Genomic DNA, 12,725 nt, shown 5'->3' on the forward strand with positions numbered 1-12,725 from the left:
GTTTATCGACTATGTTTTCTATCCACCAGGTACTGCTGAACTTACTGATACAATTAATAACACTCAGCTTCTTGGTGAGCCTGGATACATACCTCCAGAAGGATTGCCACCAGGAGTTGACCCTAATATGTTCTCTGCCCTCATGACATCCCCACTGTTCCAGAATGTTCGAGAGATGGAAGAGATGTTGATAAATAGTGGAGGAGTGGCTGGCAGTGGTACTAATGGTAAGTGGATTTTTAGTCGCGTGCAACGAGACTGTACAGCTCACTATGTCGGTCAATTGGTTGGTAAACACTAACTTGAGGATGCGACTGCAGCCATGTATATGGCCTTGGTTAACTTTAGTCAGCATGCAACATTCTCTTTTTGAATCATAAAACATTGCTTCCTTCTTCAACTGAGATCAATTAACTTTTTTATGTCTTGTATGAGCGGTTATATCGTGGAGAACTAAGTATAGTATGATACTGTATATCTGCTTATTTCTGCATGTTATATCCTTTATCCATGTTTCGAGGTGTGTTCATTCAGTAAATATTAGGATTTATATAACACCTATATAAATTCCTGTCATTTGATTGGACGAATGTGGGTCACATGGCGTGCAATAGTACGCACTATTCAACGATCGTTAAATAGTACTTTTTGAAACCTTTTTTGTGTACGAAAAAAAAACGTCTAGATGTTATATAAAACAAATAATGAATGTTTTGTATTCGTGTAATGGTACAAATAATGGCACTTGGTGAATGATGAAAGGTTATATCAACTCGGCTTTGCCTCGTTGATATAACCTTTCATCATTCACCTCGTGCCATTATTTGTACCATTGCACTCATAAACATTCATTATTTGTATACTATTACAACAAATAGCAAAGATTATATAGCAAGACAGGTAACTGTTGCCAAGCCTCTATCTTATAACACTACGCGCCCAGTAAATCCGTGGTTGCCATTCGGGCGGACAGGTTATTATTGTGATTTAAATGTAAATGGTTTAAATTTTGCGGTCCGCCTCGAAGTATCTGTGGTTAACCATCGTGAGGATTGATTCATGGAAAATGGAAGAAATTATGTAAACAAAGTAAAATAAAAGTTTCTTTGGGATCTGGACACTTTCCGATTAATTCTGTGTGTTTACATTGAAATGCTTGGTTAGACAACTTCGTTCTTTGACCGAAACATCGTACGAAATTGCCTTGACAACGACTTTATTCCGGTTCAAATTTGTGCGCCGGAATGGCGTCCATGGATTACAAACGTCTCACCCAGTTACCTATCTTGCGCCACGTAGCGGCGCTATACAATCTTTGCAAATAGTAATCAGTACTATGTTCTTTTAAAAGGTGCAGGAAGTGATCCCTTCATTGACATCAAAGATGCCCAGTGGCTTTGCAGAGGAGAACTCACACCAGTTGACATCGACAACATCACCACCAGTCAGTTCATTGTCTATCAATTTGGTGTCTTTGTTATTCAAATGTTAAAGCAGAAGTTGCAGACACCAGATATCACACTGCTGCTTGCGTCGGATCTTCCTGCTAACAATTATGAGAAGAACATGTTCCGTAACTCATTCTTTTTCCAGCATGCACGGAATATTCTGTTCATCCGGCAGGAGCGTCTAGAGTCTGTTGGTGAATTTGTGATGGTGATCATGCACTGCTTGGCTCATATCAAGGTTGATGATCTGATAGATGATCGCAACCCTTTCTTTATGAGAGCCTTCTATGAGGTATATTCATTTTATTCTTTTTTAACAGTATAATATAAGAGCAGCCTAGCACACAGTGTTTGTGTTTAAAACATTCTAATCGTATAGTAGGTTTTCTGCAAGACTTTTATTTTCGAGACTAGGGTGCAGTAAGTTTGGTTTTTATTGTGGTTTATAATTTAAAATTATTTTTTCAAGGCTATAACCTGCATTTGTCAAGACATGTTCTTTGCCAGATCTCGCTCCACAACCGTCACAAGTGCTCTGACAGCTAGCGAACCAGAGGCTGGCAAGACTCCGCTGGAGACTGCGTTTAGGCATGCCAAGACTTCAACAGAAAAGGCAAACGTTGTAGGAGAACTGGTGACATTGAAGGTGTCAGCACCAGTTGAAGCAGACTTCAGTGATCAGGTTGGTGTTAAGTTTATATATTTTGAGGGCTTTATGTAATTGTCAATTTGTGGTAGTTCTATTATTGAAAATGGATGAAGTGCCTTCGGTAACACTAACTGCCTTAGCAGTCTGATTTCTTCCTGTCTATTGCAATACTTATATATATTATATACTAGTTAATAAAAATGTAACAATTTATTTGGATGGGTTTTATGCTAATTTCTTAGAACATTGAAGACCGACTTGATGGATACCAAGAAACAGCTACCAGTGCAAAACTCCGCGAGTTCCTATCCACCAGTGGGGGTGGTAAGATGTCTGGAGATTTTGTATCTGCAAGGTTACGTGAGTTACGAGGCCAAAATGAACCAGAAGAAACAAAACAAACTGTCCATAAACCAAAGCATCATGGTCTGAAGAGTCAAAAAGCACTCCTGGATATGCAAATTATGCAGTTGAATGGTCAGGTGGATAATTATAATACACAATTAGCTCAAGTATTGAATGAGCAACAATCAATCAGTGAAGGCGTTGAGAGATTGCGAGATCAGGGAGATTTTGATCCGTCACGACTTGAAGTCATGAAGAAACAGACAACTATGCTTGGCATTAGACGAGATAACCTAATGAAAAAGATTTCGCAACTTACAGGAGAGGTTGCCAAGAAACAGAAAGAGCGACAGAGCATTGATCACTAAAGATTTCAACTAAACTAGACAAATGCCACTTCAACATATTTAATTATTTTCAATTTGTTTAGTATTATTTTAAACCTTTACAGATTTTAGTTTCATTTTGTGTGAATGTTAATACAGTACTTTGAGAAACCCAGTGCTTTATAACATTTAGTTGTACATGTTTTAAATTTTAAGTATTTTCACAGATGGATGTAAATTTTATTTAAATATATAAGATCTGTAAATATAATTGAATGAACTACCTTATTATAGCAAACAGGTATTGACAAATTGAAAAATTATATTTGTAAATATAAATAAGATATTTTTTTATAAATAACATATTTTATTTGAATCCGTTCAATAATCCTTATCAATTCCGTCCAAGATATTTTCAAATTTCCGTCCTGATGATTAATGTATTGTTGTTCAATATTGAATTGAATAAATATTAAAGTACATTGATATATGATATCATTTCAGCTGAAATAAAGAAAACTAGATTTTGTAGGTAACAGTACATTTGAAAAATGACTGTACTTTAGTATACACTTTTATTTTTAATGTCTACCTTAAGAATTTACTTAATGATAGTAAAGTATAGCATATGTCTACAGTTTGAATAGAATAAGTTGACTAAATTTTGTAAAGCATACATTTTTACATGGATTAGTATTAAATTGATTAATTAAGGCTTTTCGTTGTGTCAAGAAATATAAAGGTAAATTCACACTCGTTAACACTGTTATTCGACGCTATCGTCGTTGATAGTTTAACAGTTTGACGATCGTTTGAAAACGATCAAGTTGAAATGATAACGATAGCAAGTACCTTTTCCTGTAAATCGTTAACATTTCAATGTTTACGTAGAAGATCGCCGATTATTGTTAACGATAGCGTCGACTAACGTCGACAGGAACACAGACTTTAGTTTCATAGAGTGGAAGACTCTACTTTATGAATGAATTAATTTAACTGCGCCATGCGAATGTAGTATACATTTAATGTTTACATTAGGCGTACTTCCGATTCTAAATATGATATAAATAATTCAAATTTATTCATAAACTGTTTATTCAGTTAGGTAGACGATAATCAAGATTCCAAATAAAATATTTACTTTTAATATGCACATTTACTTTTTGATATTCACAGAGCTTTTGTTTGCTTTATAACTATTTATAATAAGATTATAAGATATTTTTTATTTTATTTTTATGGATTTTCTAGCTTATGTAGTACACAATCATTGTACAATAAGAGTATTTTCCTCGACGATCACCAAAAACATTGGTGTATAGAAGTATACTGTAAGTTTTAGACATAAGATTCGCTATATTTAGATGGAAGATTGTAACTGGAGAAAACGCTTTTATCATGTACAAACGAATCTTGATTGACGCGTTCAAATAGGGATTGTCTAAAGTGTAGTTAAGTTAAATTTGCGCTATTTTTGCTTTGATAGATATTAGAGTATATTTAAAAGATGTTATCATGTTGATTGATTGTATGCGATTAATGTATTGTTTGTATTTTGATGTTTTAAATTTGGAATAATAAAGTTCTATGATCAGACGAGCACCGCGTCACATTTTTTTTTCTGTGTTTCTGGGCTTTGTTTTGAATTGAGTGCTTTATTTGTTTTTGTTTTTTTTTTCGAACTTTTTGCATAACCGACCAGATGGGTGAGAGCGACGTAGCCCTTGCCGATCGATTCGGCTATTCTATCGAAATATCGTTATCGCCACAGCTATAACAATACTCGCTATGCATATAGGCCTATATTTAATAATAATAATAATTACACATGCTGACTGAAAAGTTACCAGATGCGGTGAGTCTATTGAATTCCGGACGATCCTTTATCAGTTAACAAAAATACAAACAGTAAGATTTAGAGCCATTGGAATAGACACGATTTCAAACTGCTCGTCGACCCATAGAAGCCCCCCCCCCCCCCCCAGGAGAATCCCCACCAACAAATGTGTGTAACTGCGTCAAACAGTAATAACCTACATTCAGTACACAGCCGCTATACCAACGGCTATTTGCCCATTTGCGATGCTCATAAATGCTGGAATAAAACTTTAAACTAGAACGCCAATGTACAGTTCATTCGAGTCATTTATTTAATAATAAATCGCGTTCATGAACTAAGTCAACCTTGTAGCACGTACGGTAACATAAAATAAAATATCTCTGAAGTCCCCACACAGGTTTCATCTCAAGGGATTATACGAGACATATAGTTTCCTAAAACATAAGCTAAATCTATGTTTTATATAACCGTCTGCCACAATTCGGATTTGTTTTACTCGATTGTGTTATTAGTTGGCTCCGTTAATTGGTATTGGTTTTACCGAGTTCATATTGCTCGTTTATTAATAGTAAGTTATTGATTTGAAATTCAAAACAATCTGTTTCTTGGTTTACTTTGCCAGAGAAGTAAACCTGTCTGCACTTAGTGATTGATGGTTATGTTCTGACCCTCGACTATTCAATCGTAACGTTGCCGTTACTAAGCAGAAAGAATAAATGGAAAATAAAACGATCGATCAACCATGAATTAACAATAGGTAAACTAAAGAAGACGAGTGTGATCCTATTTGAGTATTATAACACGTATAATTAGGTCCGTTTCAAACTATTTTCTTGTACGAGATACCAATGATATTGATTGGGTTGTAAGTTGTATAGTTGGCAAGTTGTATAGTTTTGGACTTTACTCAAAGGCAGACGATCACGATAAGGTTGTTGCCGCATTTTGTTGGGACTTCCCTCCTGTAGTAGCCGATTACTTGACTTCATAAATAAGGCTCGATTGTTTTCACGACATATAGTGTAAAGAGAATGCAATTTGTTTTTCACGACGTATTGTGGATAATAACACTTTAACAGATTGAAAGGAATTTTTCCCACCGTGGAACAACCTGTTGAGCTAGTCAATTATGTTTATTACAGTACGATATGGAGGTAAGTGTATAGCAACCAAAATCATGTTATTGTATAAATAGATAACATAGGGTTAAAGTACATGTATGTTGTAGAGCCGGGCACCATGTAAATTGTATATATTTTGATACATGATTTGATTTATTTAGGGGCGTCAATTTTTCGTTTTGTTTGATGATTGTGGAACTATCTTATTTTTCGATAATGCAAGTTGCTAACTATAGTTAGAACTTAACTTTTAAAGCCAAATTGTCATAATACGTGCGCATTCATTTTATTCATATTCATATTATTTTATTGTGTGTTTGATAAAACTACCATAGTAGGTTGTTAGGGTCTTTGGGTATAGTTCTATTCACTGCATGCAGAATAATGAAAGAAGCAATTTGATGAAGCGTGTGCAATGTAGGCCTAGTTTTTCCAATTGATTTTACATTAAATTCTAACTGTTCATCAAAACAGTCACAGATGTCAATTTTAACAAGGTAGGCCCAGAGGAGTGTGCAATCCCCGATAGCCTACGATTTGTTACATCATGCAGTGTTAGAAGAGCATCATTGTTTAAATATATTCCATTTGTATAGCTTACATAATAACTTGTAGTCTGTGTTCCAGACGGAGTTAAGAGTTTTGTCTTAACAATTAGTTTTTAACCAAATATTTTGCACATATGGCGTTTCATACGTATACTATAAATAAATAAAAAAGACAATAAATACTATAACTTGTTACGTAATAATAATACACAGTACATTTTTCCATCAGAACGGGAGGAGGCGCTGTTTAATCCGAATTGCAAGACGATGTTACTTCTGGAGAATATACGACATCGTTGTAGACTCAGTGAAGATGGTCAGTTTAGCTTGTGTAATATTTCAAATAGAGAATACGATTTCAGGATTTATGGAAAAAAATCACTTTCTCTATATGTGTGGAAAGTATCATTTTAATTACAATGTGTGATTTCAGAGCCTTTGACTAAAGCTTCTATAACCATTCGGTTTATTTATGATTGCATTATCGATTATCAAAATGTTTATATTGATTGTGTCACGATAATGATTAACATTTCATGTATCTAAATGAATGAGTAATTGTTTGTGTAAAGGTAATTACATGTAAAGATAATGAAAGTCGTTTGAAGATCAAGAAATCATTTTGTAATAAAGTTATTCACTTAGTTTGGTTAAAATGGTTATGTAACATAATTATGTAATTAGGAAATGGAAATAAAGGTGGTGGAAATTAATTTTAAAATAAAATCTGCTTTTTTCTAGTCGAAGTTGATCTAGCTGATCCAGAAGGCAATGTTAAACATCTAATTGAAGCTTCCCTAAGATATGCAAATGAGGTTTTGAAAGAAAGAGAAACATTTGTTTTAATAAAAGTTGAAAGTAAGTAAAACTAAAAATATGTCAATCTATATAAAGATCTAGATTCCTAAAATTCAGTTAAGTTTGGTACCTTAGTTTTGTAACAGTAAACTAATTTGGTGTCACACACCGGCTAATAATTCTCAATACCTTAATTTGTATCTTTTCAGAAGATGACGAGTCGCGGAAACCTAGCTATATACCATTATTGAATGATCAAGAGCAAATAGATGCCGCATTTCTAGGTCGGTCAATCTTGTATTTATATTTATTTATTTATTTATTTGTAGATCTAGGGCCTACTTATTACTTTTCCCACTTCACTCACCCCCATTTGTGTGCCGTTGGTTTTGGGAGTTCATAATCAAAGCGTGGAGTTGACGTTGGTATTCATTCAGTCATTGTACTTTAATCCTGCAAGCGTGAAGCTAATTAATATTCATAATCGTTTGAAACTATAATTTTCAGTTTATTAATTTACAAGAACATTACAAAACATTCATTCAATTTTAATCAATTATTTAAAGTATGGTTTGTTAGTATGTGTATTAACAGGTATTTGTTAGCTATCAAAACTTAATACTACTTTTCAACACCAATATAGTAACAGCTAGTTGTTAAGGTATATACCTGTGGAAATAATTACTGGTATTTTTAATTCGTGTAGGCAAAAGAAATATGATGTGATTTTTTTACAGGAAGTTCATTGTGGTATAGATAGCGACCAGTGGTCGCTTGAATGGGGTGCATGCGCTTGTTGGGGTGGAAGCTCCAATCGTAGTGGGGGAGTCGGGATATTACTTCGTTCGGGGCTATCCCTTTCGAAAGTTCGCAGGGATGTGGATGGTACTGTTATCTCGGGATTGGTGAAGTTCGGAGAGAAGTTGGTGCAGCTCTGTTGTGTGTATGCTCCAAATGACCCGGCAATTAGGAAGGCGTACTTCGCTGCACTGCCGGAGTGGCTTTCCCCAGCTGTGCCTTGTGTTCTAGGTGGGGACTTTAATTGCATCATGGATGGAGGTACAGACAAAGTGGGGGGAAACCCGGGGCTCGGAATGTCCGGCTCGGTCGAATTACGTGATTTTTGTCAGGATTATTGCCTGGTCGATCAGTTCCGCGTGTTACATCCTAATACCGTTAGCACATCCTGGAGCTCTAGCGCAAAGGGTGTTGCCTGTAGACTTGATAGGTTTTATGCATCCCCTTCAATCTGTGTTAAGCGCTTTGAGTACTCTGTATGTGCGTGCTCTGATCATGAATGGACAGTAATGGAAGCGGAGGTGTCATCCTGCATACGAAAAGGTAAAGGCGTATGGAAATGCAACATTTCTGTTCTGAATGATCCTGTGTTTACTGAAGACTTCTCTCATAGATATAAGTGGTGGCAGTCGTTAAAGCATGGGCTTTCGTCAATTCTTGAATGGTGGGATGATGTAAAGAGGAGGTCTAAAGAGGTTATTATCTCCCACTCGGTGAGGATCAGTACTTCAAAGAAAAATGAAAGGAGAAAATTAGAGAAAGAGTATGAGCATCTAAAATGCCAGCTCAACCGGTCTAAAGAGACAGCAGTTTTGGATTCAATGGCGGCAATAAAGGTTAAGTTAAACAAGCTAGCCCAGGTAGAAAGAGAAGGGGCCCGAATTAGGGCGAGAGTCCGGTTTTTAGAGGAAGGGGAAAAGAGCTCCAAGTTCTTTTTTGGCCAAGAAAAACAGAGAGGACAGAAGAAACTGATCAGGTCAGTGCGTAACAGTAAAGGCGCGGTCGTCACTGATAGCGAGGAAATCGCTGGAGTTTTTGCTGACTATTATCAGGACCTTTTTGACGGAAGCAACTGCAAGTTAGACATACCCGGACAAGAAAGCTTCTTGAATGGTGTAAAAAGGCAAGTTCCAAGAACAAAGGTAAACGTTTTGGAAGGAACTGTAGATGCGGCCGAGGTACTGAAAGCTATTTCTTCCATGGCCAAGGACAAGTCACCTGGGTCAGATGGCCTGCCAGTGGAATTTTATTTGGAATTTTGGTCGCTTATTGGCGCCGACTTAATTGAGGTTTATACTTCAGTATTTCAGTCCGGTAGCTTGTCGAAATCGCAACGGCTTGGTCTTATAACCCTGTTACAGAAGCCTGGGGATAGCCAAGACCCAAGGAACCGGCGTCCTATCACCCTGCTAAATGTTGACTATAAGATTTTGGCAAAAGTGCTTTGTCTTCGTTTGGGTAGCGTGATGGGTGACTTGGTAGGCCCCTTCCAAACATGTAGCGTTCCCGGCAGACGACTTCAGTCTAATTTAGTTCTTCTAAGGGATATTGTGGAATTTTCATCCAGACGCAAGTTTCCCTTAGCAATCATATCTTTTGATAAAGAAAAAGCTTTTGACAGAGTTAATGTTGATTTTTTATTTCAAGTGTTGAGAAGGATGGGGTTTGGCATGAAGTTTCTTCAATGGCTGCGTGTTTTGTACTGCAACCTATTTCGTGGTGTGATGGTGAATGGTTTTGTCTCTCGTTCATTTCCGTTAACTCGGGGGGTGAGGCAAGGTTGCCCGCTGTCTCCTTTGTTGTATGTTTTATACATGGAAGCATTGGCGTGCAGGATTCAAAGTTCCGAGTGCATTCAAGGGGTAAAGCTCCCCGGAAGCGGGGGGAAAGAATGCAAGTTCATCCAATACGCAGATGACCTCACATGTATTAATTCGTCTCGTTCCTCTGTTATCTCTTTACTAAAATTATTAACGGCGTTTGAGGGAGTCTCTGGTTCCCGATTTAATCTTTCGAAAACATGTGGTCTGTTATGGGGTGTGTGGCGCGGGTTATCTCGACTTCCTGGGGTGGAGTCTGTCCCGTGGTCTGTGAATTCTTTAAAAGTTTGCGGGGTAGAGTTTGGGGCTCAAGATCCCGGCTTGGCTACGTGGGAGAAAGTTGTAGGGCGGTTCGAAACAACAGTTGAAAAATGGAAAAATAGGAAAATGTCTGTAATGGGTAGAATCCTGATTTTGAATTCTATAGCGTTACCTATTGTGTTGTATGTAGCTCCCGTTTACGTTGCTCCTATGGCTTTGGTCAAGCGTATATATAAGTGCATGTTTTCCTTCGTGTGGAAGGGTGGTAGAGAAATGGTTTCACGGAAGACCTTATTTTTGCCGAAAAGTAAAGGTGGCTTGGGTCTGTTAGATCCGGTGGCGAAATGTGAAAGTATTCTAATTTCTTCCATGTCACAGGTGTACAAAGGGGTTGAATGGTCTTTCTTTGGTGCCTTGTGGTTAGGTCGGGTTCTTCATCGACTTGGGATTTTGGTGTGGGATAACAACCGTCCCCATGATATGGAACCTCCGAGGGTATATGTCCATCTGGGAAAATTGTGTCAAGATTATTGGCTCCTATGCAAGAAACAAGTTGCTTGGCATCAGGTATAGAGTAAAGAGGTTTTTAATGCTAGATTAGAGGGGATCAGTCATGTGGCTTCGTGTGTGCGTTTACGTCCGGCCCAGGATTGGGATTAGGCTTTTAAGGCTCTATGGGGTGGTAGAATCCTTAACTGTAGTAGAGAAGTAGGATGGAAAGCGGTGCATAATTGTCTTCCGGTTGGAGAAGTTTTGAAACTTCGCAGAATGTCGGTCAAGCGTTTTGACTGTCCTTGGTGTGGTGTTACGGAATCAATCCGCCACTGTCTTATGGACGGCTCGCATCTCGCTTTAGTTTGGCAGTGGGGGATGGAAGTGCTTAGTCGCTTCCACGGGTTGGATGTCTCAGTGTCTGAGAACCACTTGATATTTTTTTCTTTTAATGCGTCCGAGCAGCTTCTTTATGAATTGGCTGTGTTTTTTATTTCTGAGATTAAGTTTGTTATTTGGAAGGCTAGATGTCAGGCCTTGTTCCACAATGAATTTGTTTCGGAAGAAGGTCTTATTCTCTTAGTCAAAAAAGCTCTAAAAAATCGTATTAATCTCGAGTTTACACGACTCAAGTGTCAGTTATCAATTTTTCAAAATGTTTGGTGCACTCAAGGTGTTCTCGCATGCGTGGTGGGCGAAAAGTTGGTTTTTAAGTTGTAAATTAATTCGATTCACTGCGGTGTCTGTTTTCTCGCATCTCGTTTTTGTTCAGTGTTTAGTTTTTAGAGGCAGGGAGGATCGTACCCTCACGTATTCCGGTCTGCCGTGGGCAGCCTGCCTGGGGCTGAACGCTTAGTGGTTATGTTCTAAGTTAGTTTATCCTTGTTTGCGTTCGCTCTAAATCAAAAAGGAGTATCTGTTCTTTTCAGCTTAATATCTGAAACGCTGCTCATCGAGTAGCTTCTATATTAAACTGATTTTTGAACCTAGGCCATGAAATAGGAGCTTGCTCCATCCTGGCCACGGGTTGGCCTGGTATTGCAGTACATCCAGGATCGGCCCATCCTCTTTGGAGGAAATACTTAATACAAAAATAGAATTTTCATAGTTTAAGCATACTTAATTAAGTTTCACATTAAAGTTTGCCGACAGAGCGCATACCGTACGTACGCGTCCACAATGTTACAAAAATGGCTTAGCGGCGCATGTGCCGTTAAGCTGTACGTCTAAAACTTCATATCCCCAACTTAACAATTAAATTTTGTTCAATTATTGATTGTCTTATTTTATTGTGTTATCATAACAGCTCGATTATCAACGAGGGAACAATCATCTAGTGGAAGTGCCAAAGGTTCAAGAAAACGAAGAGATGCAAACAAATCGAACACGTCCAAACGTCCGCCAAAATCAACCACACCGACCGGCAAGAAAGGATCAAAGCGATGATAGCCGGCCAACCACCGCCAAGATCGTCTTTGTTAATGCTGATGATACCGTACAATGCGTGACACAAAGTTTTTCTTTCAAAATCAGACGGAATTATTAAAAGTTTGCTAAAAAAATATAATATGGCTAACTGCCAGAGGAAAGATCTAGGTACAGAACAAATTCCATGTGATACATCCTTCTGTGTTTAGATGCTGTCAAAGATCTTGATGATTCTTTTTTCTTTTTTTTTTAGTTATAAGGTCAATTTCTCTATCAAACTCTTTAATTGCGCCACATAAGCTGCTGCCGGTTGATACAATCATGGAGCTGCAACACAATTTGTTGCTCCATGATACAACCTATTCCACCACTATGTCTATGTTTATATAGCGCCCCCTATAATGTCCTATTCTATGGTCATAAATTATTCACGATAAGTCTCATCGGAACCATATACTGTATGGCTCTGTCTAATAAAACTACAAATATGCCACGCCCTCATGAAGCAGCGTCCAAAAAAATTAGGGAGGGCCAGGGTGATATTGTTTTAGATAATCTATGAACAAATAAAAAAGTTTTTAATGGTAGTTTTTGTTGTTGATTTTGTACTATTTCTTTTATATTTTATTGTTAGGCCTAATGATAAAATGTCATTTCATTTGTGACATCATATTAGCATCATGGGTCTTACTATTAGTAACGGATTATGCTTTTTTACACGCCACGTTGATAGAATAGATTGAATACTATAATAACTGATTTGATTTGTTTTTACGAAAACATAAGAGTTAAGACATTTTTTATTTTGTTATAGCTTAAAATGATTTATTATTGGCCTAAACCCAATGCTA

At 37.2% G+C, this 12,725-nt stretch overlaps 2 protein-coding genes and 1 non-coding gene across 5 annotated transcripts in view; all 3 read left to right on the plus strand.

The window, feature by feature from the left end:
• The window catches only part of LOC140056689 (uncharacterized), a 79,927-nt gene extending 75,198 nt beyond the window's left edge, over nt 1-4,729 (plus strand). For all 3 annotated transcript variants that reach the window (XM_072102146.1, XM_072102147.1, XM_072102149.1), the window contains 4 exons: nt 30-227; nt 1,352-1,740; nt 1,918-2,130; nt 2,340-4,729. In XM_072102146.1, the coding sequence (XP_071958247.1) occupies nt 30-227; nt 1,352-1,740; nt 1,918-2,130; nt 2,340-2,810 (1,271 nt within the window). In that variant the 3' untranslated portion in view covers nt 2,811-4,729. The remainder of the gene's footprint in view (nt 1-29; nt 228-1,351; nt 1,741-1,917; nt 2,131-2,339) is intronic.
• Nucleotides 4,730-5,360: 631 nt separating this feature from the next.
• Nucleotides 5,361-12,511, plus strand: LOC140056740 (uncharacterized protein CXorf65 homolog). Its single transcript, XM_072102214.1, has 5 exons — nt 5,361-5,762; nt 6,507-6,593; nt 7,019-7,135; nt 7,285-7,359; nt 11,753-12,511. Exons 1-5 carry the CDS (start codon nt 5,738-5,740, stop codon nt 11,890-11,892), a joined length of 444 nt encoding a protein of 147 aa, XP_071958315.1. The 5' UTR covers nt 5,361-5,737; the 3' UTR covers nt 11,893-12,511.
• LOC140057859 (U2 spliceosomal RNA) lies at nt 11,325-11,515 on the plus strand. Its single transcript, XR_011846979.1, has one exon. It is a non-coding gene; the product is annotated as a U2 spliceosomal RNA (small nuclear RNA).
• Nucleotides 12,512-12,725: the final 214 nt, after the last annotated feature.

Source organism: Antedon mediterranea, chromosome 8, assembly GCF_964355755.1.
Source record: "Antedon mediterranea chromosome 8, ecAntMedi1.1, whole genome shotgun sequence".
Taxonomy (NCBI): domain Eukaryota; kingdom Metazoa; phylum Echinodermata; class Crinoidea; order Comatulida; family Antedonidae; genus Antedon; species Antedon mediterranea.